General features: G+C 38.2%; 1 protein-coding gene and 1 long non-coding RNA gene across 5 annotated transcripts in view; one reads left to right on the forward strand and one right to left on the reverse strand.

Annotated features, from left to right (window-relative positions):
- The window catches only part of LOC140911392 (uncharacterized), a 53,808-nt gene extending 46,211 nt beyond the window's left edge, over window positions 1–7,597 (forward strand). Inside the window, exon 5 of the long non-coding RNA XR_012158933.2 lies at window positions 7,522–7,597. This is a non-coding gene — a long non-coding RNA (uncharacterized LOC140911392). The remainder of the gene's footprint in view (window positions 1–7,521) is intronic.
- Window positions 1–26,972, reverse strand: part of BDP1 (BDP1 general transcription factor IIIB subunit) — a 71,520-nt gene that overhangs the window by 33,567 nt on the left and 10,981 nt on the right. For 3 of the 4 annotated variants that reach the window (XM_073344315.2, XM_073344317.2, XM_073344318.2), the window contains exons 9-23: window positions 26,568–26,711; window positions 24,556–24,837; window positions 22,648–22,819; window positions 21,021–21,177; window positions 19,554–19,636; window positions 16,664–16,826; window positions 13,207–13,298; window positions 12,253–12,394; window positions 11,629–11,714; window positions 10,278–10,509; window positions 9,504–9,697; window positions 8,428–8,638; window positions 7,551–7,744; window positions 1,738–1,957; window positions 685–821 (exon numbers count right to left, since the gene is read on the reverse strand). In XM_073344315.2, the coding sequence (XP_073200416.2) occupies window positions 685–821; window positions 1,738–1,957; window positions 7,551–7,744; window positions 8,428–8,638; window positions 9,504–9,697; window positions 10,278–10,509; window positions 11,629–11,714; window positions 12,253–12,394; window positions 13,207–13,298; window positions 16,664–16,826; window positions 19,554–19,636; window positions 21,021–21,177; window positions 22,648–22,819; window positions 24,556–24,837; window positions 26,568–26,711 (2,509 nt within the window). The remainder of the gene's footprint in view (window positions 1–684; window positions 822–1,737; window positions 1,958–7,550; window positions 7,745–8,427; window positions 8,639–9,503; window positions 9,698–10,277; window positions 10,510–11,628; window positions 11,715–12,252; window positions 12,395–13,206; window positions 13,299–16,663; window positions 16,827–19,553; window positions 19,637–21,020; window positions 21,178–22,647; window positions 22,820–24,555; window positions 24,838–26,567; window positions 26,712–26,972) is intronic. The other variant, XM_073344316.2, reaches the window with a different exon arrangement.

Consider the following 26,972-nt stretch of genomic DNA (forward strand, 5'->3'; position numbering starts at 1 on the left):
CTTGCAAGTGCTGGCCCTATGAATGAGGCAAAGGCTAAGAAGTTGTTTTAAAGAATCAGTGTTTAAAAAAGTTTGTAGAATTTCTTTTGGTTTGAAAAAAGATCTATTTAAAGAAAGTATTTTTGGAGGTATTATTTGTCTATAAGAGGCATAAAACTGTTGGAGATCAGCTATTTTAGTTATTTATGTAATCAGGAACTTGAGTTTTTCTGTTGCTAGCAACACAAATAGCATCAGGGAAACCAGTAACAAAATACATATTTAGCACTTGCATTCACCTAGACTAGTAACATAAGAATATATTGGGTCAAAGGAAACAAATAAGGACTTTGCCATTAACGATACTGGAAATCTTATTTGAAAAAACATGCAAGTATTAATGTATTAGACATTTATATGCATTTGGAAAAAGCTACCCCCATGAAGACAAAACTTGGTAGGAAAGAACTTTGAATTCAAATATATTCAAGACAGCCTCACAGAGAAACAATATCAAGCACCTGGGCTCAACTAAAGAAAACCACAGAGTGAAAATGTTAGATGCTAGCACTGAAATAAAAGACCAGAACGAATTGGAAAACAATGGGAAGAAAGGTACTGATACATGCACAGGGATCTCATTTGTACAGTAGGTAAATGTTCGCATGAAAAGCGTTCAAACTTGTTTCCTAAAACTCAGCTCACCTGCTTTGTTCATCTGACACATTTTGGTAAATATCAGGCACTGGAGATTCTCCTTCTGGTGTCTGTTTCTCACAACCCAACAACTTATCTCCTGAAGCTTCAGAAGATACAGCTTCATTTTCACCCTTTGACTTGTGCTGAAAATATAACTATCATCAATAGTGGTCATGTACTGCAAACAAGTACTAAAATGCCCCATGTTTTAAACTAGGACTGCATTTTATAAAATCGCAGAAAATAAGGCCCTCTGAGGATCTGAAAATGAAAACCATCTGAGCATGTAATTCTATTAATGGGCAGGCAGAAAAAAAATCATAGGACAGAAATTTAAAATCTGAGTGCACACAGGTAGGCATCTAAAACCATATTTAGGCACCTTAGGAGATTTAGAAGCTCAACTATAGACTCCCAAGTTTGAAAGTTTTGGGCACACTGTTTTGCACTTAGTGGCTTTCAGAGGATTTCATTGCAAGTTACACAACCTAAGAATCAGTAAACAAAATGCAGCTAAATATCCTCTACTTTACAGATGCTTAAACAGGGGTGGGAAGGTGCTAAGTGACTTGCCTAAGGTTACCCATGCTTATAGGAAAGTCAGCAGGCATAGTTTTACTTCTCTGGCAGTAGTGCTGTGCCACAAAGAGCTTAAAAAATAGAATGTAGCTTTGTATGTAAGAACTGATAGTTTCCTGCTGTTCCTTCCTTGCCTCTTATTTAATCAGGAAGGATGATGCAAAACCCATATTTTTAAGTAGTTGATATGAGCCCAGCCAGGAGTTACTTGATTGTGCCTAATCTTTCCCTCTACTGCAATCCAAACAAAACCATACCCTTCGTTTTCCATAATAAAGCTTTTATTTATTAAAAATAAATAGATTTTAAAGAGAGTTCACAATTGTAATGTCTGCAATAACTCAACCTGATAAGGTTTTACCATAGTACACCGTCTAAGCTTCCATCTGTTTGCTACCTAACAGCTGCATTATACTCCTTTTTGAGAAGTTAAATATTAAAGAAAATGCCTTGAAGTTGTTTACTTCTACTACAACTTACTATAATGGAGGGGATGCCAGCAGATTCATCTTTTTGCAGAGCTGATTGCTCAGCTTCAGTCTTTTTTTCAGTTTCATCCTTTTCTGATGCTCGTGTTTCTTTCCTTCCAACTGCCCGTCCTATGTTTGGCTTGGGTCTCTGGAATCGGCTCCTCACTATCTGGGCTGGCTGGAGAGAGGCTGGTTTACTTTCTCCTTGAGAGATGTGGTTGCTGTGGAGCCTGAGGAAAAAAGCAACGTGATATCTGAAATCCTCTGTAATGCAAACATAATACTAGTATTCATAGGTCAGTTACATCTATATCAATAAAGTCTTTCTGTTCTGTTTTTCTCTAACAGTACAGATGTTAAATTTTAAACAAATACCATAGCACAGTGGTTTTCAGCCAGGGGTCCGGTGCCCCCTGGGAGGGTCGTGAACAGGTTTCAGGGGGGCCGCCAAGCAGGGCCAGCATTAGATTTGCTGGGGCCCAAGGCAGAAAGCCGAAGCTCCACTGCATGGGGCTGAACCCAATGGCCCTGAGCACCACCACCCAGGGCTGAAGCTGAAACCTGAGCAATGTAGCTTTGCAGGGGCCACAGTGGCATGGGGCACCAGGCAATTACCTGGCTTGCTATCCCTTAACGCCAGCTCTGTTTTTTATATGCAGAAAAGCAGTTGTTGTGGCACAGGTGGGCTATGGAGTTTTTAATAGCATGTTGGGGGGGGGGGGGCTCAGAAAGAAAAAGGTTGTGAACCTCTGCCACAGCAAATAGTAATTTGAACAAAAAAAACTGCAGTTTCTCCTCACCTCAGCAAAAATTTTGCAGAAGAGCATTAGAGAAACCTCATTACCTCAGTGCATCCATTATAGAATTAAGTTGTCTTAGGCATTAGCTTTGTTTGCAGTGATTTTCAACAGGTCTCGCAGATACAAAAGAAAATTAGTGAGTTTCTGTTCTAGCTTAAGGACACTTCAGAAAGGGAGGGTGTTCATAAGTATGAAATATTCATAACTCTGAACAAAACATTGTGGTTGTTCTTTCAAAAGTTTTCAACTGAACATTAACTTAATACAGCTTGAAACTTTACGACGCAGGAAGAAAAATGCTGCTTTTAAGCCATTCTAATTTAAAGGGACAGGAGCGGCGAACGGGAGTTTGGCGAGGGAGTTTCTCCAGGGGCAGCGTGAGCATGGGCTAGAACTCCACATTCTTTAAAAAATTTAAAAGCCAAAAACACCCCCTTGATATAAACAAAAGGAACCAGCTGCGGGAGTAAAAAGAGAATGCAGGCAGAAGTCCAGCAATAGAGTGGCAACTACCCAGTTTATTGAACCCAATACAGCAGGTAGGATTACCTGCCCTATGGGCAAGTGGCGTATGTGTGCATTTGGTGAAAGGCACTCCTGGTCCTCAGAGACCATGAAGGGGTTTGGAGACCAGAGTGGCTGGACTGGAGGAGCTGAGGGAGACAGAGGTACATAGACAAGACTTTCCGGTAGAACGGTCCCACCCCCGGTCTGACAGCCTCTGTTCTGTTGAGGAGGATGAAATTCCCAGGGAAGGAGAGCATCTAACTGGAGCAGAGGGAAACAATCCCATAGTTGGGACCCTCCTTCCAGATGATGTTGTGGTATCCTCTCGCACTGAGGATACCCCTCCAGGGGAGGGAACTCCAGCTATTAGAAAGAGACAGGTATTAGTAACGGGCGATTTGATCATTAGAAACATAGATAGCTGGGTTTGTGATGACCGGGAGAACCGCATTGTGAGTTGCCTGACTGGTGCGAAGGTTGCGGATCTCTCGAGACATCTAGATAGACTTATGTGTAGTGCTAGGGAGGAGCCAGTGGTCATGGTACATGTAGGTACCAATGACATAGGGAAGGACAAGAGAGGTCCTGGAGGCCAAATTTAGACTGCTAGATAAGAGACTGAAGTCCAGGACCTCCATGGTAGCATTCTCTGAGATGCTCCCAGTTCCACGTGCAGGGCCAGACAGACAGGCAGAACTGTAGAATCTCAATGCGTGGACGAGACAATAGTGTAGGGAGGAGGGATTTAGATTTATTAGGAACTGGGGAAACTTTTGGGAAAGTGGGAGCCTGTACAGGAAAGATGGGCTCCACCTAAACCAAAATGGAACCAGATTGCTAACACTTAACATTAAAAAGGTCGTAGAGCGGTTTTTAAACTAAGGCCTGGGGGAAAGCCAACAGGTGCAGAGGAGCACGTGGTTCGGACGTCCCCTGGAGGAGGATCTATTAATAGAAAAATCTCTATGTCCTAATGAGGACGAGAGGATGGAAAATGACGACGTACAGGCAGGGTCTGATCAGAAACAATCAGTCAAATAAAGAATCCCATTCAATCACATCATGTAATGGCAGACCGCTAAAAGGAGACAAGTTTTTAAAGTGTGTATATACCAATGCTAGAAGTCTAAATAATAAAACGGTTGAACTAGAGTGCAACATATTAAATGAGGATATTGATATAATAGGCATCACAGAAACTTGGTGGAATGAGGATAATCAATGGGATACAGTAATACCAGGGTACAAAATATATCGGAAGGACAGAACAGGTTGTGCTTGGGGGGCGGGGAGGCAATTATATGTGAAAGAAAGCGTAGAATCAAATGAAGTAAAAATCATAAATGAATCAAATTGTACCACAGAACCTTTATGGATAGGAATTCCATGCTCCAGTAAGAAGAATATAGCGGTAGGGATATATTACCGACCACCTAACCACAATGGTGATAGTGACTGTGAAATGCTCAGGGAGATTAGAGAGGCAATTAAAAACTCAATTATAATAATGGGGGATTTCAATTATCGCCATATTGACTGGGTACATGTCACCTCAGGACAGGATGCAGAGATAAAGTTTCTTGACACCTTAAATGACTGCTTCTTGGAGTAGCTGGTCCCGGAACCCACCAGAGGAGAGGCAATTCTTGATTTAGTACTAAGTGAAGCACAGAACTGGTCCAAGAAGTGAATATAGCTGGACCACTTGGTAATAGTGACCATAATATAATGAAATTTAACATCCCTGTGACAGGAAAAACACCACAGCGGCCCAACACTATCATTTAATTTCAGAAAGGGGAACTACACAAAAACCAGGAGGTTAGTTAAACAGAAATTAAAGGGTACAGTGCTAAAAGTGAAATCTCTGCAAGCAGCGTGGAAACTTTTTAAAGACACCATAATAGAGGCTCAACTTAAATTTATACCACAAATTAAACAATATAGTAAGAGAACCAAAAAAGAGCCACCGTGGCTAACCAACAAAGTAAAAAGCAGAGATAGGCAAAAAGGCATCCTTTAAAAAGTGGAAGTTAAATCCTAGTGAGGAAAATGGAAAGGAGCATAAACACTGGCAAATGAAGTGTAAAAATACAATTAGGAAAGCCAAAAAAGAATTTGAGGAACAGTTAGCCAAAGACCCAAAAAGTAATAGTTTAAAAAAAAAAAAAAAAAAAAAAAAAGCAGTAAGCGGTAAGCCTGCTAAACAACCAGTGGGGCCACTGGACAATCGAGGTGCTAAAGGAGCACTCAAAGACGTTAAGGCCATTGCAGAGAAACTAAATGAATTCTTTGCATTGGTCTTCACAGCTGAGGATGTGAGGGAGATTCCCAAATCTGAGCCAGTCTTTTTAGGGGATAGATCTGAGGAACTGTCCCAAATTGGGGTATCATTAGAAGAGGTTTTGGAACAAACTGATAAATTAAACAGCAATAAGTCACCAGAACCAGATGGTATTCACCCAAGTGTTCTGAAGGAACCCAAATGTGAAACTGCAAAACTACTAATTGTAGTCTGTAACCTATCATTTAAAATCAACTTCTGTACCAGATGACTGGAGGATAGCTAATGTGATGCCAATTTTTAGAAAGGGCTACAGAGGTGATCCCGGCAATTACAGGCCGGTAAGCCTGACTTCAGTACCGGGCAAACTGGTTGAAACTATAATAAAGAAGAATATTGTCAGACATATAAATGAACATCATTTGTTGAGGAAGAGTCAACATAGTTTTAGCAAAGGGAAATCATGCCTCACCAATCTACTAGAATTCTTTGAGGGGGTCAACAAGTATGTGGACCAAGGGGATCCAGTGGATATAGTGTACTTAGATTTTCAGAAAGCCTTTGATGAGGTCCCTCACCAAAGGCTCTTAAGCAAAGTAAGCTGCCACGGGATAAGAGGGAAGGTGCTCTCATGGATCGGTAACTGGTTAGAAGATAGGAAACAAAGGGTAGGAATAAATGGTCAGTTTTCAGAATGGAGAGAAGTAAATAGTGGTGTACCAGTCCTATTCAACATATTCATAAATGATCTGGAAAAAGGGGTAAACAGTGAGGTGGCAAAATTTGCAGAGGATACAAAATTACTAAAGATAGTTAAGACCCAGACAGACCGCGGAGAGCTACAAAAGGATCTCTCAAAACTGGGTGACTGGGCAACAAAATGGCAGATGAAGTTTAATGTTGATAAATGCAAAGTAATGCACATTGGAAACCATAATCCCAACTATACATATAAAATGATGGTCTAAATTAGCTGTTACCACTCAAGAAAGATCTTGTAGTCATTGTGGATAGTTCTCTGGAAACATCCACTCACTGTGCAGTCAAAAAAGCAAACAGAATGCTGGGAATAATTAAGAAAGGGATAGATAATAGGACAGAAAATATCATGTTGCCTCTATATAAATCCATCGTACGCCCACATCTTGAATACTGTGTGCAGATGTGGTCACCCCATCTCAAAAAAGATATATTGGAATTGGAAAAGGTTCAGAAAAGTGCAACAAAAATGATTAAGGGTATGGAGGAGAAATTAATAAGACTGGGACTTTTCAGCTTGGAAAAGAGACGGCTAAGGAGAGATATGATTGAGGTCTATAAAATCACGACTGGTGTAGAGAAAGTAGATAAGAAAATGTTGTTTACTACTTCTCAAAAATGAGGGGGTCACCAAATGAAATTAATAGGCAGCAAGTTTAAAAAAAATAAAGAAGTATTTCTTCACACAATGCACAGTCAACCTGTGGAACTCCTTGCCAGAGGATATTGTGAAGGCCAAGACCATAACAGGATTTAAAAAAGAACTAGATAAATTCATGGAGGAGAGGTCCATCAATGGCTATTAGCCAGGAAGGGCAGGAATGGTGTCCCTAGCCTCTGGTTGCCAGAAGCCGTGAATGAGTGACGGGATGGATCATTTGAGAATTACCTGTTCTGTCCATTCCCTCTGGGGCACGTGGCACTGGCCACTGTCAGAAGACAGGATACTGGGCTAGATGGACCTTTGGTCTGACCAAGTAGGGCCATTCTTATGTTCTTATGGAACAAGCGAAGAAACCATTTCCTTACTTTGTCAAAAAAAATATTTTTTTTTAAAGTAGTTTACGTTTAGCACAGTACTGTACTTTGGTTTTTTTTTGGTCTCTGCTGTCTGATCGCATATTTCCAGTTCGAAATGAGGTATGTGGTTGACAAGTCAGTTCATAACTCTGGTGTTCTTAACTCTGAGGTTCTACTGTACATCCAATTTTCATGAAAAAGCTGAGGTAAGTCATTCCACTGAAGATATCACATTTACCACCCTGAAATTAATATATACTCATTTTAAGTTTAGGGTAGAAATAATTCAATTAGTAAACAGATCAGCATTTACTATGCAAAAATAAAAAAGTTTGATATAAAGAGGTACTTCCAGCTAATTTTCTTAGCCAGTTGAAAACCTGGAGACTAATTTCATTTTCTAACTCCTCACTATTATTTTCAGGAAACAAAACAAAGGAACAGAGCCGTTACCTGGCAGCAACAGCTGAAGTCTTCTCCTGGTTATCTGCGGGTGGAGGAGACACATTTTGTTCACCACTCTCAGATCCTGAAAGCTTTTTAGGGGACTGAAGGCTTATTGGGGTTGCAAATATTTCCTGAGAGTCTGCAGGGTCGTCTTTTTCTAATGACTGCAAGGATGGCATGACTTCACATTTTGCTGCTTTCTAAAAGAAGTGTTAATAGTGTAAACATCTGAACTAAAACACTCAAATGTTTTATGCTGCACAATTTAAAAAAATATACTTATAATTTAAGCAGAAGGGACAGAGTTCATTAAGATTACTATTAAACATGGTCTAAATTTTTCCAAGGCTGTCCAGTGTCCACAAATGAAGAGCCTCAATTTTTGCCCAATACTGAGACATACAGAAATTTAAATGTCTGTCAGCAAGAACTGGCATGGGGCCCAACACAACAGCTTAATATTAGTGTCCTGTACTTCAGGGGAATGACCCATGTCTGCTTTAAAACTAAACTGGAGATTTCTGTGGATTATTTCTTTGATATTTTATAATAGCACTTTTGTTTCTGAGCTGAGTGGACTTCTGAGCAGAGGGAATGGTGAGAATGAAGACAGACACCTGCTAATGATGGAAAATAACTGACTATTTGAACTATTACTCTGCCACGGTAGGCTTGTTCTTTACGGTACATTTTCATAGAGCACTAAATGGAATTTTTAATTTTTTTAAGCTTTGACAGGTTTCCTGGTTCAACAAGGATAAACTTCTATGTAAAAATTCTGCCAATGTTTTTCCTCAGTTGCACCTACAATAATGCACATAAATACAGCTTTTCAAAGACACCCCCAAAGTTTCAGCTCTAATTAAAAAAATCCAAAACTTACATCTAGGTCAGGAAGCATGCTGCATTTACTGTCACACTGTATCAAACTATTGTCTTTTTCACTGTTGTCCTCTGACACATCTTTATCCACTCCTGGCACTTCCCCTCCTCCAGCTTCCTTTCCTACATTTGATTTTGGCCTCTGAAATTGATTCCTCAATAGATGTGTTGTCTGAACAGCCACTTTTTCTTCTTGTTGAGAACTGGCATCTCTGTTAGACCAAAGAAAATATGTAAAGAAGCAATACAGGTGACAACCATATAGCCTAGCTCCCACACATGGTACAGAGCACAACGGTGCAACTGAAACTAACACATGACCCTCTATAAAACAGCTATTCCTCAATATAGTAGCTAAGCATGTAATCCGCAGCTTCCAATTACTTAGGTTGCTGCCAAAGATTAACAGGAATATGAGAAGGAAGCAAGCACATCACAAAACTATAAAATAATGGGTGGGCAAGCAAAGAGATGTCTTGGTAAGCAGCAACTTTTGGACAAATGCAGCCCAGAGTCTTATTTTATGAGGAATGTGTCATTCACTACAAGTTTAACCAACTCACAGCATCTAAAACCTCATATAAGATCTAAACCCAATTTTCAAAATGTGGCACCTCAATCTTAAAAGTAAGATCAAATTCCGTATTTTAAAAGTTCAAATGAGTACTTAAGAATTCGCAGGTAAGAACTGTTTTGAAGACTACACCTGCAGGTTCTGGGCATCCTACAAAAATCTTTAAGTTTGAAAATTGGACTCACAATCCAAGATCCTTTTATATAGCATTTACACTTTAAAAAGGGCTATTCAAGGAATTCTTGTAGGGTTTAAAAAGAAATAAAATGTAAAGAAGGGGAACTAGTTATTACCCATCTCGTCTGAAATCCTATTGCTTTCAGATTTACTTTAAAAAAATCCAACATTAAAGTGGTCTGTTAGATATGCTCAGTTAAAAATCAGTTTAATTTTTACTTTGATGATGCTAACTAAACATAAGTGTGGAATTTGAAGATTAAGGTGTTCGCTGTGTGGAGACATCCAGTGCTTCTGCATTTTCCCTTTCCTTCACTTAAACTTACCCTGTACCAAAATCTGAAACCTCTTCCAAATCATCCACACATAACTCCTTTTCTTGTTCACAGCTATCAGATCCCAAGGGTTTCTCTTGGGAATGCTGTTTTACATGCATTGAGACCACCGTCTCAGGTCCTGCAGTGGCTTCTTTTTCTGATATCTCAGAGCACAGCAGGATGTCTTCATTACCTGTTGCATCCTAAAAGGAACAACAATTTCACTCATTAAAAAGATTTGAAAAAGCTGTTTTCTGTAGGACGGAAAGTACTGAAAAATAATGTACGTTTTTCAAAAGCAGTTTAACATTTAATATACCCTCAAACAAGCTTCCCCTTACTCAGAGGCACATCAAGTATTATCACTAGGTATTTGTAAAATAAAGAAAACTATTTAAGATTCCAAATCCTTAATATTTGTTTAGAATTAAAATATTACAAATTATCTTTCATGTCTCTGAAAGATAGGCGTTTGGATTCTGTATTTCCCATTTTATAGCTATCATCACAGACAAGGTACGGAATGCAACTCGCAGCACTTTAGATTCTTGGGATGTAATCTACTGCTCCAGTAGAAACACAGAATCTCCAAGTGCTTGAATTCAGATCCTAGCAAGTTTCAGGCCACTTTTAAAAGGCAAGATGGCTACAAGCTACACAGGAATTCTGTGGATTGCACTTTGACCATCACTGCTCTAAGACATCTACTTGGGCCCCATATAATAATACAATGTGCCCATGCAGCTGCAAAGTAGTCTTACAGTGCAGATGAAAGAAACTTACACCTGTGGTGAGGAGTGCACCACTTTTGTTTTCACAATGTATCAAACTCTTCACTGCTTCTCCAACTTCTGTTTTTTCATCTTGTACATCTTTTTTTATTGTTGATACTTCTTGCCTTCCAGCTGCCCTTCCTACATTTGGTTTTGGCCTCTGCATTCGACCCCTCATTAATGGTGCTGGTTTAAGTACACTCTGTTTGCCACCTTCTTGTAAACAGGATATTTCTTTGGACCTGGAAAGGCACACATTCAAAACAACAATGTCCCAGATTTCTGAAAGCTAAAGGGAGTCTTCAAATCTAATAGCGAATTGGTCTTCAGTTTGTTAACAACCACAGGCATACAGCCACTTTATTTTATTGCAAATTTAATGAAAGTTAGATTAAAGTGACATTTGAACCTACTAAAATTTAATATGAAATGTTCAATTGCAAACATTTTTACAGAATGCATGGATAAACTCAATCCTCTGCCCTGCCATTATGAGTTACATATTTTTAGCCAGCAATAAGCCTTCTTATATCCTTACTCCAAGCACATGATTACATTAGTATAATAAGATTGATGGATAGTTTTACAGAGAGCATAAAGTTTGAAAAAGCAACTGAAGTATATAATTATAATCACTATATACCCTACACAGATTTTCACTTCTCCGACCAAAAGTTTGAATATTTCTTGTTGCTACAAATTTATTTATTTACCTTCCCATCTCTTCAAATCTCCATATCCCTTATTGAGTCTTAAGAATTTGTCTCATTTTTTCCACTACTTTACACCCTTCTTACAACATACACCACCATACATGAGACACATTACACACATCATGATTCTGGCTGAGGAAGAAAAGTGCAAGAAACTATAAAAACCCAACAGAATAACCTGTCCACGCTACAGGAAATTTCTTCCCAGCCCTAGACAGTTTGCAGTTAGCTTGTGCTTGAAACATGAGGAGTTATCCGAGATATGTTACTTTAACTGTGAATTTTCTTACCCTTGTAAATGTCAAATCCTGTTATGTTCTGTCATATAAAAATATAAGAAATTCATTATTGTAGCTTGCTTTACACTTAGCAATTCAATTTATTTTCTTTGAAGGGACTAGCTTTTCCTTTAACTGTTTGGCATTTATCTTACCTGCACCTTGTAAATAGTCCAAGAAAATTCATCTGAATAGCAGTGACACAATCTGCTCCACTTATTAAAATGCAAGTTGGAAAAGACTGCCAAAAATATAACTTAAAGAGAAAAAGCTTTTATATTCACCATTCTATGCAACACCATCAGAAAGGAGAAGGCAGGGAAAGAGCTGAAAATAGAAGGATATGTCTCCCTGCTCTGTACATACTTACTGAGGTTCAGTCTCTGAGACCCTCCCATCTTTTTTTGTAGTTTCCCCTCTGGTACCGTCAGGTGTGTTACCTGGGTCAGTACTCTGCTGAAGAGTAGAAAATTAAAATGAAGAAATTTAAATTTTCATAGCTATATAAAAGATATAATAAACAGTCTTGTTACAACTGATAACAGCTGAGCCTAAAATATACCAGGTTTGTAGGTTAAGGTGTGGATATGTCCTACACAGCAGAGGACCTTAGAGATGTCTTTATATCAGTCACAGAAGACATCTTGAGACCACTGCACTGTGAAATCTAATGGGAATTATGTCCAACAGGCCAACACCTACCCTTTTAGATGGTATGCTCTTTGGGGCAGGGACCATCACTTACTGTAAGTTTGTACAGTGCCTAGCACAATCAAGATCGCAACCTAATTGTGGCCTCTAGGCTCTACCACAATATAAGTGATAAATATAGAACAAAAATCCATTACACTGATTATTGACTGAGACTTCTGGTTACACTCAGCAACAAAAGGACAAAAACAACAACATGATTAGGTATAGAGGCTTATTTTTCTAGCCACTTGACAAAATACAAAGGTTTATCATTTCCAGTTAATTTTGTTCTACTAAATACCTTTTCAATTGCTCCCTCGGGCTCTTGAGGAGTTTTCTCCTTTCCTTCACCTTGTAGAGGTGCTTCTCTCTTCCCAGATGCTCCTACCACATTAGGTTTAAATCGCTGCCGACGGCCTCTCATTGCTGCTTTTTCAGTTTCCCTACACAAGAAAAAAAAATATGGCATTCAGAATCGGCATTTGCACCATTCGAGCCTATTAATGTCATCTAAGAAATAAGAAAGATGATTTTCAATGGCCTGCACAATTTTCTTTATTAAAAAAAGGACCTTAAATACAGTGTTGCCTTTGGGGTATTATTGTTTTTTTTTACATCTGTTTGTACATTTCTTTGATGTGCAGAAGCTGCTTTGATCTGAAACACTACAGAAAATCCTATGATCCACTCGTTGAAATATGTATAGTCAGTCTTTTGGCAACTTCCACTAGCATTAAGTCTTCCAAATTCTGTAACAGAGTTATGTGGCTTACTCTCTGTAGTTCCTGCTCCAATCTTCAGAAGCTAGGCATCAAGCTGTGGAATGTGAGGAAGAATCAAAGTCCTAAGTATATACCTTTATGAAAGTCTATTTTATCCCTGTGTAGTTTCAACTACTCCTCCCTGGACATCACTTAATTTTCCCTGCCTCTAGTAAGGTTCAAATCATCATTAATAAAACTTCTGAATTAAAAAGAATGGTTTGGTATTGTGTGGAGTTTGGCTCTCTTCAGCCTCCCAGGAGAGGAGTGCAACACTTTCATGGTATTGCCATTCCATATTGTCCGGGGAAATCTAGAAGCCAAGTTCATGATTCACACTTGCCTCCTCAGTTCGCACTTCCATCATAGTTCATCAGACCACCCTATGGAAGGACTACAACAGATCACTGTATGCAATAAACTAGAAGATACTGGAGTAAACAGTTAAGAGTTAAAGCAAAGATGATATGATAAACTGATCTCTGCATACTCACTGGGATTTAGTCTCTAAGGCTTTGATCTCTCTTCCTGTGGTTTCATCTCTGGTGATTTCAGCTGTGTTACCTTCACCAGCTTCCATGGTATACTGAATTAAAATAAAAAAAAATTAATTTTTTTATATAGAGGACAGAGCTGAGAGCGAGCGAGCATTTGAGTCAAATTTGATTTGCAAAGTCAGCGGTCAGATGGGGTATAATGCAGCTACATTCCCACTGTATACCCCAAAAGTATCCTGCTTCAGTAACAGAAACCAAAGCACCAACTAAACAGGTCAGATCCTGGCCAGCATGGACTTTCAAGTGATCTCAGAGATCTTAACCATGATCAAGAAGCTTTGATCATTGCCCCAACCCTAAAAGTCCTTCAACTAAATGTTGAAGGACTCATCTGCTGAATGTTCTATTCTCCAGTCCCTAGCCTCCAAACATAAATGGACATAATCTGCCTCCAGGAGACACATCAACTCACTATCTGCCAGCTGCCTTAACACCACAGGTTATGACCTTGTGAGTTACCCTTTGCATAGCAAATGTGGCACACTACCTATGTTAGAGCGGATCTTGCTGGCATTGAACCACTCCAATCCAATCCAGACCTCTGATGTTGTAAGAGTCATTTCATAATGGCAAAAGGGTACATATACCCTAACCAACCCTGCCCTACCCCAAATATTATTCGTAAGCTCCCACAGCCTGATAGGTTTTAAAAGCCATCACACTACCTGGAGATACAGAGAGTCAGATCAAAATGGAGTAGACCTTTTGGACTGGGTTTCATTCTATGGTCTTCACCTCATCCATAATCCAAGCAGAGTACTTTTCGTTCTCCCAAATGGAAGCAAGACTACTCCTCTGACCTCACCTGGACCACCAGCAGAGGCCATCATCTACTTCAAGCTACATGCAGCAAAATGAAAAACTTCCCACATAGTCAACCTTGTCTGATTTTTACCAAAGTTGGAGTAACCATACCTATTGTGAGCATCAATATTAACCCTTGCTGAAACGATCAGAAAGCAAACGGGCCCAGCTTCATACAATTCACAAAGCTTGTATCCCACACAACATCTCTACTGAAGCAGCTTACATGCAGTTCACAAAAAAAAAAAAAAATTTTACAAAGCTGCCACCAAGTCAATTCCAAAAGGTTGTTATAAGTAAGGCCCTACTTGAATTGCAGGATGATCTTCAAACAACTGCAGCTGAGCTGCATGGAAAAATCATAGAAGAAAAATAATAATGGACCTTTATTAATAGCGGTAATCTGGAAAAAGCAAGAGTAGACCTATTTGTTTAAAAAAATTGCTGGAACAACATAAACACAAGTATTATGTTATGCCTTCTAATTTTTTTTTTTCATAACCAGACATTTTGCTGCAACTATATTATGTTCATTTAAAAAAAAAAAAAAAAAAAAAGGAACTGGTGCAATATAAAATTCAGAAGACAGTCTTAACACAACTGCTATAGAAATCAAATAGTCACTTTAGCCTTTTACGGTCATTGAATGTTAGTACTGCACTAACTGCATACTTAAAATGTATGCAAAATTATGGACTGTGCAAAGTAAGCGAATCAAAATAAAAATTGTGGTGGAGGCCTAATATTGCGGGATCTGTAATTTCAGCAATATTGCGAATGAAGTAGGGCCTAAGTTAAGACCTATATTCCCTGCCTAGATGAGGAGTGTGCAGAACTCCTCAAGCAATGTGAAGACAGTGGCAATCCAGACATCACCATGCATCTTTTAGACAGCTCGAACACTTCTAGAAGAGCAAGATGGAAGCAATCTACCATGGAACTAAACATATCAAGAGACAACAGCAAAGCCTGGGCACTAATCAGAAAACCTGGTGCTGCTCAGAAGCCTCCAGCACAATGCCATTGTTCAGTCTCTCCAAATAGTATCATTACCCCCCTGATAAATTCCACAAAAGTGGATGAAGGACAAAAAATTTTGAAGGAGAGATAAAGAACAAATGGTGCAATACAAAGAGTGTATACCCGATACTGAAAAGACTTGCAGCCTTTCACCACAGATGAAATAGAATTGGCAATCAAAACACTGAAAACACGTAAAGCCTGAGGGCTTGATAACCTCTCCCCCAAATCCCTGAAGAACAAGGGAAAACTAGCATACATCTTAGCATGTATGATCTTGATGTGAATGGATATATCAGTTGTGGCGAAATGCTTGAAATCGTGCAGGCAATCTACAAAATGGTGTCATCTGTAATGAAAATGCCAGAAGGGAAAACTAGCAGACAATGGCTACCCATGTTTCTAACCAGAGTCATCAACAATAATTAAATACCCAAGATCTAGAAGAGAGCAAAAGTAATAGCCCTGCCAAAACCTGAGAAAGCACACTAGGTTGCAAAAATTACTACTGCCCCATCACTTTGCTAAGTTGCATGTACAAAATTACTTGAAAAGCCTTTCCAATCACTGCATTTTATCTTTGCACTAATCTGTCTGGCAGTAAAGAACCAGGATTTCAGTCACACAGAAGTCCCGAATGCTAACATGAAAGATATGGCTCACTACTGTAAAAGATGGAGACTTAAACGTATTACCAAAAAGACAGCATCCAGTTGCTTCCCTCTATACCACACAAAGGCCAACAAACAGCTCAATATCTTCCTGAATGGACACACACTGGCTTTGGGTCATTGTCCAGCCTATCTGGGTGTCACACTGGACCACCCCTTGATTTCCAAGAAATGCCTTACTAAGATGTTGCTGAAAATAAAAACAGCCAACAACCATATCAGCAAATTAGCTGGTTCTAATGTATAAACACAAAAGCTGGTGCTATTTTGTGCTATTTTGTAGCAGAGTATTACTCTCCAGTGCGGCTAAGCTCTTTTCATACAGGACTAACAGACACTCAGCTACATGAAACCATGCATATAATAAGTACCATTAACTAACCAACCTGGCCTGGCTGCCTGTTTTGCCCAATATCAACCCTCCTGACATCAGGTGACAAGTCACCTTGCAGAATCTGCTCCTTAAGGTGCAAGACATGTCACATTTACCCTACCCCTATTTAAAGATGTGTTTACTCTACCGAGCTATCATCTCAGTTCAAGTCACCGCTTTGGGACAATTCCCCTAAGGAACCTCAATTTCACCTTCAGGTGCCAAGAACAAGCTTCAAATGTAGCCAATGCCTATCTTGTGAGAGATCCACTAAGTCCATCCCCTGGTTTTGACATTCCATGCCCTCTTTGGATAAAGCTCAACTGCTTCAGATGTGAAGTAATCAGATATGCTGCTAATCACTAAAACCAACACGCATGACTTGACCATCTATGTATAAGCAGTTGCTATATAAAAGTGGTCAGATGTGTCACAGAACAGGTCACCAAGGTTTAGCAGATCAACTTTTACATGTGGGTATAACACAAGATTGTTAGCATTTGCAATTAACATTGCTGCTCCCCACCATTTTTTCAGCCCCTTCTGTAGGCTCTGGAGGAGAAATCATGACCTCAGATTTTTCTTGGACTGCTGCTTCTGTCTTTCCAGATGCCCTTGCTAAATTGGGTTTAGGTCTCTGCAGGCGTCCTCTCACTGATGGCTTTCCAGCAGCAGCTTTTTCAGTTTCCCTTAAGATACAAAAACAATAGCTTATAATATTCACAGCAAAGAAATCCAGGTCTTTAGATGATCAAATATATCCTCCAAAAACAAGTTACCTACATATTCCATACAATAAAATAGTAACTGACAGAAATCATTACTGTGTTCTATGCCATTTGTGGGTATGCTTTATTTCTTGAAAGTACAGAATCTTTTGTAAGTGTGTAAGGACACTTCATAAATTTACTGGTTTTCAGCACTGCATGGGGCCACACCCTCAAAGAGAATATTAGAGAAGTAACAGTTGCAGGGTGGATAAAAAAAATAGATTTTTTTTGAAAAATATAAAATTCTTTTTATGGTTATTTGAATTATAATAAGTTTTCTTTTTTAAAAATAAACCTGTTTAAAATGAAATCTGAATTTAACACAAAATATGTTAAGGCCTAAATTGATAATCTCTTAAAATATTTAAGTAAAAAATATGCTGAATCCATGAACCTCTATTAAAAACTTGGAATTAAAAGCTGTTTTCCTATATAAAGAAGGAATCAGGTGGAAAACATCTAACTTTTGAGGTCAAGCTTTATAAATATACCACAATAGCTCAGCCTAAGTAATTCAGGAGACTCTCTCATTTTCAAGAGAGGTTTAGACAAGACTAGATCCAGTTACTTTCACTTAGGCATATTTGAAAATTAAACTTCAATAATCAGTTTGACTGACTACAGTTAATTCCTCTGTTCCTTTAATAAATAATTTAGCTGTAAATTTGAAACAGGTTTTGGATACATAAACTTATCTTATCAAAACATTTAAGGTTGCTTTGTTTAATAAAAAAATAAGTTTTGTACACTGTGGTGTGTTTGATTAAATTCTATTTACAATCCCAATGCAGCTTGACAAAAAAAATGAACAAAAAATTAATTATCTAGTAAATAAGCAATATATCATTCATCGTTTTCTAACATACCAAAAATGTATCATAAGAATCTGAAAATATTAAGCTATAAAATTGCATAAATAAATGTATGTAGTATTGTAAATGTATGTAGTTATTGTGTACTCCTAGGTAGCAAAAAGATGCACCAAATCTAGCGTATAAGATCTATTTAGTTGTAAATCAACATGTTTTAACACTTATATCAACCAATAAGAATGCACCTTTCTTTAGAAAAATAACTGAAGTACAAACGGCAAAGTTGGTTAAAAATTATTGAAATCAAGGGCTTTCCACTTGGTGATTTAAATCACTGATTTAAATCAATCCACCCTGACAAACTGTAACATCTTCTCCTGATATCAGGTATAGGGATATATCCTTCCCAAAGGTCTCACACTGAAGTAAATGGGAAAAAAGACTCATTGGATTTCAATAGCAGCTTGATCGGGGCTCAAATGGATTTCTCTCTAGTTCCTCTCAAGACTGGAGACAAGTTACTCCTCTTGTCAGTGCCTGAATTGGGAAAATACAGTGTTTAAATGCCCTTCTCCACCCTAATTATCCTCTTGGTCTCTTGTTCCAAGGCTGTAAGTCAGCCCCTCTTCCTCTAACAGCTCTCTTCAGACAAGTCGGATGCCGATCTCTTGCTCCCTCCTGAGCTACAATGGTATTTTCCTTCAGGTCATACGGGTGAACACATCCATCCTGTGGAAGCTGATTACATCTAAAAGTGGGTAAACAAATCTGATAGGCCTTACTAAAGGGTCTAAAAATGCTCTCGTTTTGCAGTTTGATACAAATAGTACAACATGAAATATTAACTATATTTTAAAATCCAAGTATCACTCCATTTTTTAATAGCATATATGATAAAGCAAGGTGTGGCCTAAGGATCAAAAGATACCTCGCAATAACCTCCAAAGAAACGCATTTCAAGAAACACAAAAAGCAGCCACAGGGAGAAGAGGGAAATAGGGAGCATCCAGTACATTTTCTTCCCCTCCTTTGAAAAGCTCTTAACATCTGCCTACTGTGCCTTCTCTGTATATTTAATTCTTTATTTCATGTTGTATTCCTTTGCTTTCTCTATATTTTCCTCCATGTTCTCTTTCCTGCATTCATTCTCCATTCTCCTCCCTCCCCTAGAAAGAAACCCACCTCTCTCCGTTCCACTCAGGAATCAGAATCTTATATGCCACCCTGGCCTATGGATTTTTCTTGGCTAGGGCTGCTGAAGGCAGATAATGGAGAAACACAACCACAGATCCTCTTTGGCACATGCTACCTCAGACTCCTCATCAGATTACATATATGCAGGGGCAGGCCAAGTAAGACTAAAACAGCCACTAACATGGGACTGAGCTGCCTTTAAAAAGGCGGTAGTCCTAGGTTGGAGACAGCAGAAGGAAGTTAATATGCTGTAGTATGGCATAATGATCAGAAGATCTGAATAGTACACTACTACATACTAGATTAATTCAATCCCCACCCCTTACTCATTCAGAGCTATTATCTTGACCATGAACCCCCAAGATCTTGGTATACTAAATTGCACAGGCTGTAACTCGCATTAAAACCAACATAACCTGCCTGTCCCTATGCAACATTTTGAAGTTTTCTATAAGCGTCATTCTTTGACCACAGAAACTTAGTTCTATTTGAAGTATTTTTAAAATAAAGAGGAGCAAAAGACCACCTGTTGTGCCGTGTGAACAGATTTTATAACGCACATACCTACCCCACCCCGAAATTGAGAAATATAGGTTTAACTCTCAGCAGACTACTATTGCTAGGCAGAATAACTACTCACATTGTTTCAGATTTAGAATCATGGCTTTTTCCTGCTGTACTCTCCTTTTCAGCTGGTTTATATAAATCACATACTTCATTGTTCTATGTGGAAACAAAGTAATATTTAGAACTCCTGATTCCTGCAATAGTGAAGAAACTCTTGCTACAAGACAGTTAAACATTGGTGCAAATGAAAGTGAAAACAAGGCTCCTCTTTCATCTTTCAGTTAAATTGAGTGAGTGAGATTCTAGTACCAATTTTAACTATTGTTGGCTGTAGGCCTTAAATAATCTTTCCACCAGAGATCACTAGGCATTATTGCAAAAAGCAAGAATGATAAAGGCAATTATTCTTGATCAACGGGTATAGTAAAATATAAAATCTACCTATTAGATACGAACAAAAGCATTTCTGCTACATAAAACTATTTTTCCTCGTTTTAATCTACAGTTGTTTCATCACATAAATATCCTCAAAGTATTTCCTGTACTGACTGGTTTGGCATTTTCAGATTGCAACGGAGATTTAGTATGCATCAAATTAAATTCATTTAACCGCAGCACACGTAATCTACAATGTAAAAACATTAGTGATAGTAACATAATCATTCTGATTATGATGACTTGAGACTCCAGGCTTTTCTTAAGGCTGTCCCTCCTGTTACAATAGCAATATATTGTCATAGCTAGTTGGCCTGAAAACACGTCTGCTTAGTTCTGGTTTGTAGGCAGGACTGAGGCACATTACAGGGTCCAGGCTACTCTGTACACTTCAATTCTTCTGAGGCAGTTGAGTGTTGTATTTCTACAACACTTCCCACTCAAGGGATTCAAGGTGCTTCACAAAGATTAGAATTAGCCAGCCTCCCAGTAAAAATGGGGTTTGTTTGCTTATTTTTTAAATATAAAACTAATGAAATTGACGAAACTGGTGAAATTGACAGTCAAGAGTTTAAGCGACTCGCCCAAAGTAGCATAGGAAGTATCTCCGACCCCTCCCACGCTTCAGCCACAAGACAATCCTGTGTCTTAGAAAGATTAAAAAGATTAAAAGAATCCTTCAGACAAGCATTACTAGTTACGCTAGCAAGCACATGGTACCAAGTCCCTGCAGAAGTGGGCTCCAAGACAATGGAAGACACGGAATTTTACTAGTGGAATTTTCTCCTTCATAGTCTTTGTTTTGGAAAGCTAATGAAGAGTTTAAACAGCACCTTTAAATTTTTGCACTATGAGATGAACCCAATCCAAACATTATACTCCCTGAATCAGTTTGGCCTACTAAAATAAAACCAATAAAAGTCATTTATCCCACTGACTGGCAACTTATTTAACTTCTAGTGATATTTCCAGGTTTAATGACTGTGTGCTGAGCTGTATATGAGAATGTTACGAGATATTTATCGAAGAAATCTTTATTTTATGTGAATGCTACTATGTGAGAAGGATTACCGGAGTCCAAAAGAATCCATAAAAACAAAGATACCTTTGCTTCACTGGTTTCTTCACCATTTCCTTTTTTATTTCTGGTACCTGAAGCTTGAGATTCTGAAGGTTGCCAATCCTGTGACCCAGAGATGATATCTGAGGTTTCTGGTTCAGAAGATTCAGTTTCTATTAATCCAGCACTAGTATCTTGAAAGCTGTAAATAAGGCATTCAGAGAAAATGTAACATCAGTACTTTTCACACACAAGTTAATCAGGGCTGCAGGATCAAATTGCACTATGGAGTTATTAAATATACAGTGTTACCACTCTGCACTTGCCCAACCGGACAATCTGCAGAAATTTTAAGAGTTCTATTGAACCTGCCAAATCTTATGACTGCCAACTTCATTCCCTTCGTTTAAATAAGAGTTCTTGCAACCAAATACAGACACTCTGAAAAGTTTTGGTTTATCTTAATAAAATGCCTTTTAAGCACTGCAGATGAAGAATTATTTTAAAAGCAAAAAAGCTTTTGAATATTCTGAATTGGCTACAGGAACTCTTTCATTTTACAGAGAAAATCTAATATGGAAGGGAGAATATCAAGAAGAGCTTCATTAACACAATGAAATTGTACTTCAACCCAGAGAATATTAGAAGTGTTATAGTTCTTCCATAAATATCTCGTCATTTACACAAAAATGATAGATGTTCTGTAACAGGGATAAGAAAATCTCCTTAGTAAACGTGGATTTAAGTAACACAAAGTGAAGTGTCATGTACTGTAAAAAAGTTTCTCAAAGTTCATGACCAAAAACAATTGCATCTTGACAGAAAACCTGGTTCTGTTTCAACTCGGCATGAAATTAAGTATAATTTTGTTTCCCCACAAGTGTTACAGAAGATACATTTTATAGTAAAAAGTGTACAGAACCCCCCACCCCATCCCTGCCAGAAAGTACACTAATAATGTTACTAAGCTCTGCTTTAGTGGTACCATCATATTTTCCTTAAAGCTTTACGGAAAGGTTTGGAATAAGTCTCTGGTCTTGATGTTCATCCCAAAAAATGAGAAAAATTTTGGATTTAAAGAATCAAAAAAATGGAGGTTTAGCATTAATTTTTGGGGTGCGGGGAGAGAAAACCTGGATTTGTGCTGGAAATGGCCCACCTTGATCATCATACACATTGTAAGGAGAGTGATCACTTTAGATAAGCTATTACCAGCAGGAGAGTGGGTTTGTGGGGGGAGAAAACCTTTTGAAGTGATAAACACCCATTTTTTCATGGTCTGTGTGTATAAAAACATCCTCACTGCATTTTCCACTTTTATGCATCAGATGAAGTGAGTTGTAGCTCACGAAAGCTTATGCTCAAATAAATTGGTTAGTCTCTAAGGTGCCACAAGTACTCCTTTTCTTTTTGCGAATACAGACTAACACAGCTGCTACTCTGAAACCTGCCATTAAATTAAGACAAGGCTTTCAGGGTAAGGATCATGTTGCAGGTATAAACTTAAAGCAAGTGAGTCCACTACCCTTGAGAGCAAAGCTTGACAACACATGGAAACCGAAGACCCTGCCCATCTTCACTAATGAATGTGATGGTAAAAATGAAAAAACAACTAATTTTAAAAATCAAACCATTTCTTGCTGTGTTTGAGTCCATATGTAGCAAAAATTACCTGGCTAAATTGAGATCACTTTCTTCGGTTTTATCATTCAGTTGTAAACAGGAATGTGATTCTTGCTCCATCAGGACAGGAGTCTCAGCCGCATTTTCTTGATTAAGAACATCCAGTTCCTCCCCACTTTCAGTATGATTGTCACTGTTTGTACCAGACACTGCATTTTTTTCTGTTAACAAATTGTTAGGTGTTTAATATGTATTTCCAGAAAATGTCTGGAAACATTAGGTACAGATTCCAAAACATCCACAAGAGAAAAACACCAACACTCATAACAAAAATTGGGCTTCAATTTTAGAAGTTATTTTGGGGACCAATTTGAGACACCTGAGAAGGACCTGAATTTCAGAAAAATCTGGCATTTAAAGTGTTTCTGACTGGGCACCTCAAAAATTAAAGCAACCAACCAAAAAAAAAAAAAATCACTTCACTTTGAAAGTTCAGACTTATGGGTATAGATAGCTGAAGTTTGAAACTTTGGGCTACATTCAGATTCGTTGCTACAGTCAGGAAAAAGAACATCACTTTTTTCTAAGTGGAGCAAAATTTGGAGTCTACAAAGAAAACAATATTGCGTATGGAGATGGTGTTTCTAAATAATGGTTGTGTCATTGAACAGATGTCAATTGTCAATTACCATTACTGAAAATGATGCAACCTTTTATGAAAGTCATTACAAGTTGTAGGCTTATAGAATTTTTAAGATTATACTGTAATTTATAGTAAACTGAAAAGAAATTGAGGTTCAAATGTTAAACATTTTCTTTACCTCTATTAATCAACATTCAAAGAGGTTTAAAAATCTAGGTTATTTCATTTACTGGTTTGCACCCCATTCAGTTTGGAGCTTCTACACAGTTTCACCATCCATTTTTCACGTAACAATGCTGCAAAGTTTTAAACACTTCTGAGGAAAATTACTATCTCTCAACAAAAACTAGGTTGATTTTTTTAAATTAAAATATTTCTCAAGATGTTAAATTTTAATGGGAGCTGTTTGGAGATTTGGGGCATTTTTTGATTTGGGGCCAAAACTACCTGACAGTGCCCTTTAAAATGAAAAGTGCCATACAACTTTCACCAAAAGGTTTATGAATTCATTATATATTTTTCCCTAACTACATTTTCAAGGACGATCCATACTGCATATTAATATAGCGGAGATCTCACCTGTGCGACCACAGTGGTTTAAACCAAACATAATAGATTGGATTGTTGTAATGCATTATCGGGAGTTATATCTAAAGACCACCATGAAACGTCAGGTAGTCCAGAAAGTGGTAGTGTTCTTGCTTAGAGGTGCTTCATAAATTGTGTCTGTGCCCCAAGGTCTGCAATGAAAGATCCAATTTGTTTCCATATGTCATTCAACCTGTTTTCACTTCAAAACCTTAAATGGTTTAGAGTCCTGGGTACCAAAGAGATGAACTCTATCCATATGCAGTAAATGACACTTAATATCAACCAAGGTACTGAAGCTAATAGCACTCCTGTTTAAAAAGAGAGGGGACTGGTTGCCAGGTATCTTTTGAGAGACGCCCTCAACTAAAGCTCATTTCTCCCCCAATGGTTTGCTGACCTTCAGAGCACACTGCAAAACTTGTGTTTTCTCCCAGGCTTCTGATAAGGAGGTAGATTAGATTAAAGAGGGTACAGGTAAACTAAGAGAGGATGGTAATTGTGAGACCCAAGCTGAATGAAAACAATTACCATCCTCTCCGAACCAACAATAGTACCTACACGTTATAATTTTTTTACACCATACAAAGGCCCAAAGAGAACACACCAGGTACTTCCATAGGCTAAAATTTGAGATTTATAATCCGACGGGGTTGCTAATGTGCAACAAACTGTAACAATGCCAACAGCAGAAGGAGGGATTATGGTTGAGCATTTTAATCTTACTTTTATTGCTGGATTTCCCTCCCTTAGCTGGTTTTGAGGGGGCAGCTCCCTCTTCAGACAGATTCTCCACTTCCAGTTCAGAATCATCTTTTTTCTTCTTTTTCCTCTTCTTTTTGGTTGTCACTGGCTCCAATATAATCTCTTCTGTCTGTTCAGAGACATTCAGAGATGCTTCATTCTCCTTCTCAGCTGTCCCAGCATCCACTTCTGTTTCTGCATCAGAAATTCTGACACCCTGAGGATCATCCTGGTCATTACCTGCTTCTTCACTGACAACTTTAGCTATCAAAGACAGTACAGTTCCAGGTAAATATACTGGTATTATAAACCAAGAATCTCCAAGGTCTTTCCACTATCAATGTCTGGCGCATTCATCTATCCATGGCAATATCCTGTCAGATATAGCAACAGAGCCCTAAAAAATGTTTTGGCATACAACCAACCAGATGCAATCAAGTCTCAGCACAGGTTAACTGATGCTGCAACACACATTTGGGGGACAACCCTTTTATCTGAGACTGCTAAAAATGTCATTCTATACTCAATGCACATCACTTTGCTCTTGTGGTTTTTAGGTTGGGTAGTTACACTGACTGTACTACAATATGAAAATTAGGCACCTGTCTTCCCGGAAAAAAAAAAATCCTACTATTGTGGGTAGATCCTAATTTGTGGCTGCATATGGTATATTACGCTACTGTAGTTTAATTAGATAAATTCTTTGCTTTTACTATATACTACACTACTCAGAAGTATTAGGAACCTAAACTTTCTAGGCAGATTGTTTTCTGGTTTTGGTAAATAGCTTCTAAAAATGACTCAACTACTTTTTTCTTTTTTAAAGCACACTCTGAAATACCAATAGTCAATCACCGCAAAAATCTTGATGTTTATATATAGTGTTCAACACCATGAGTAACTGCTTTTACTTGCATTTTATATTTTTACACTATTTTTTCCCATCCCTCCTCCCCACCCGTATAAGTGACAAATCCAAAATGCAGCACAAGAGTAAAGAAACATGCCTTCTGTACTGCATTAAGTACAAAATAAGTTTTTAGTTGTGGGCTAAAAAATAAACCTAACACTTTACATGTGGTGTGAAATCTATCAGGTAGGAAAAGAGAGCATGATTTCCATTAACTCATATTCATAATCTTATCTAGTAAATTTCAGACAAGTAAATTTCTAAAAACAACAATGGTCTTTAAGAATTGCTTTTTTGGCTGCTACTTCCTAGACAGTCTCACCTTTGTAACAACTTTTCACATATTGTTCTCAAGGCCATTTTCCCTGAAACAGCTTTTGACAGTGGCTAATGTTCAGAGAGTCACAAAATGACATTTAAAAACTATAAATATAGTCTTACACTACTGCTAAAGCAAAACATGCATAAAAATTCATGAAGTTCTTTTTACAAGCATTGAAGTACTATATAAAAAATTTGTGAGCACCCTACGAAGATATTTATTAACAGATCAATCTGAAATACTCCAAAACAGAAATACAAGATTCCAAACCAACTGTAACCTGGTTAAGGTAGTACAATTTTATTTCATATAAAATACCTCTCTAGAAATTGGTTAATACTGTCCCCTAAATGAGCAAATTAAGAACTGAAAACGTCCTTCTAAGAATCCAGTATCACACAAGTCTCCCATTGCCTGAAAGAAATCTGTTCAGAACCGTGAAGTATGAGATTTCTTACAGCAGTGGTTCTCAAAGCCGGTCCGCCACTTGTTGAGGGAAAGCCCTTGGTGGGCCGGACCGGTTTGTTTACCTGCCGCGTCCGCAGGTTCGGCCGATCACGTGATCGGCCAAACCTGCGGATGCAGCAGGTAAACAAACCGGTCCGGCCCGCCAGGGGCTTTCCCTCAACAAGTGGTGGATGGGCTTTGAGAACCACTGTCTTATAGGATTTTTTTTTTCCTTGTTCAATGACCCAATAGTGAAGCACTATAACAGTATTATTCCGTATTACTATTTTGAAAGGAAAATTTTAAATTAAGTACCTTTTTGCTTTTTCCGAGATTTGGGTGCCTTCTTCTCTTTTGAACTTGGTCTTTTAGTAGCTTTTTGCTTCCTTTTTTTCTCATCTGCCAGTACCTCCTCAAGCAACTGGGCAAAGAATTCAAAGTCAAATGGTCGCTTTTCCTCTGTCCAATTAAAAAAGAGTGAAATATAAAAAGTTAATATTTCACAGTTAATAAAGTTATTCTTTAAGCTTCTGCTTTTTTAAACCACATAGTTCATTTATGATTTCCATGTTCAATCACCACTTTCCATACTGCACGTTTCATGACTAGTCAGTGTCTTTTACACAAGTGGCACTGAAAGCTTGCAGAGACCAGAGGAAACATATTAGGCGTGCAGAAACAAATATTCAGGTTGCATCACAATATCAAATTATGACCCAT

This window comes from Lepidochelys kempii, chromosome 5 (assembly GCF_965140285.1).
Source record: "Lepidochelys kempii isolate rLepKem1 chromosome 5, rLepKem1.hap1, whole genome shotgun sequence".
Lineage (NCBI taxonomy): Eukaryota > Metazoa > Chordata > Testudines > Cheloniidae > Lepidochelys > Lepidochelys kempii.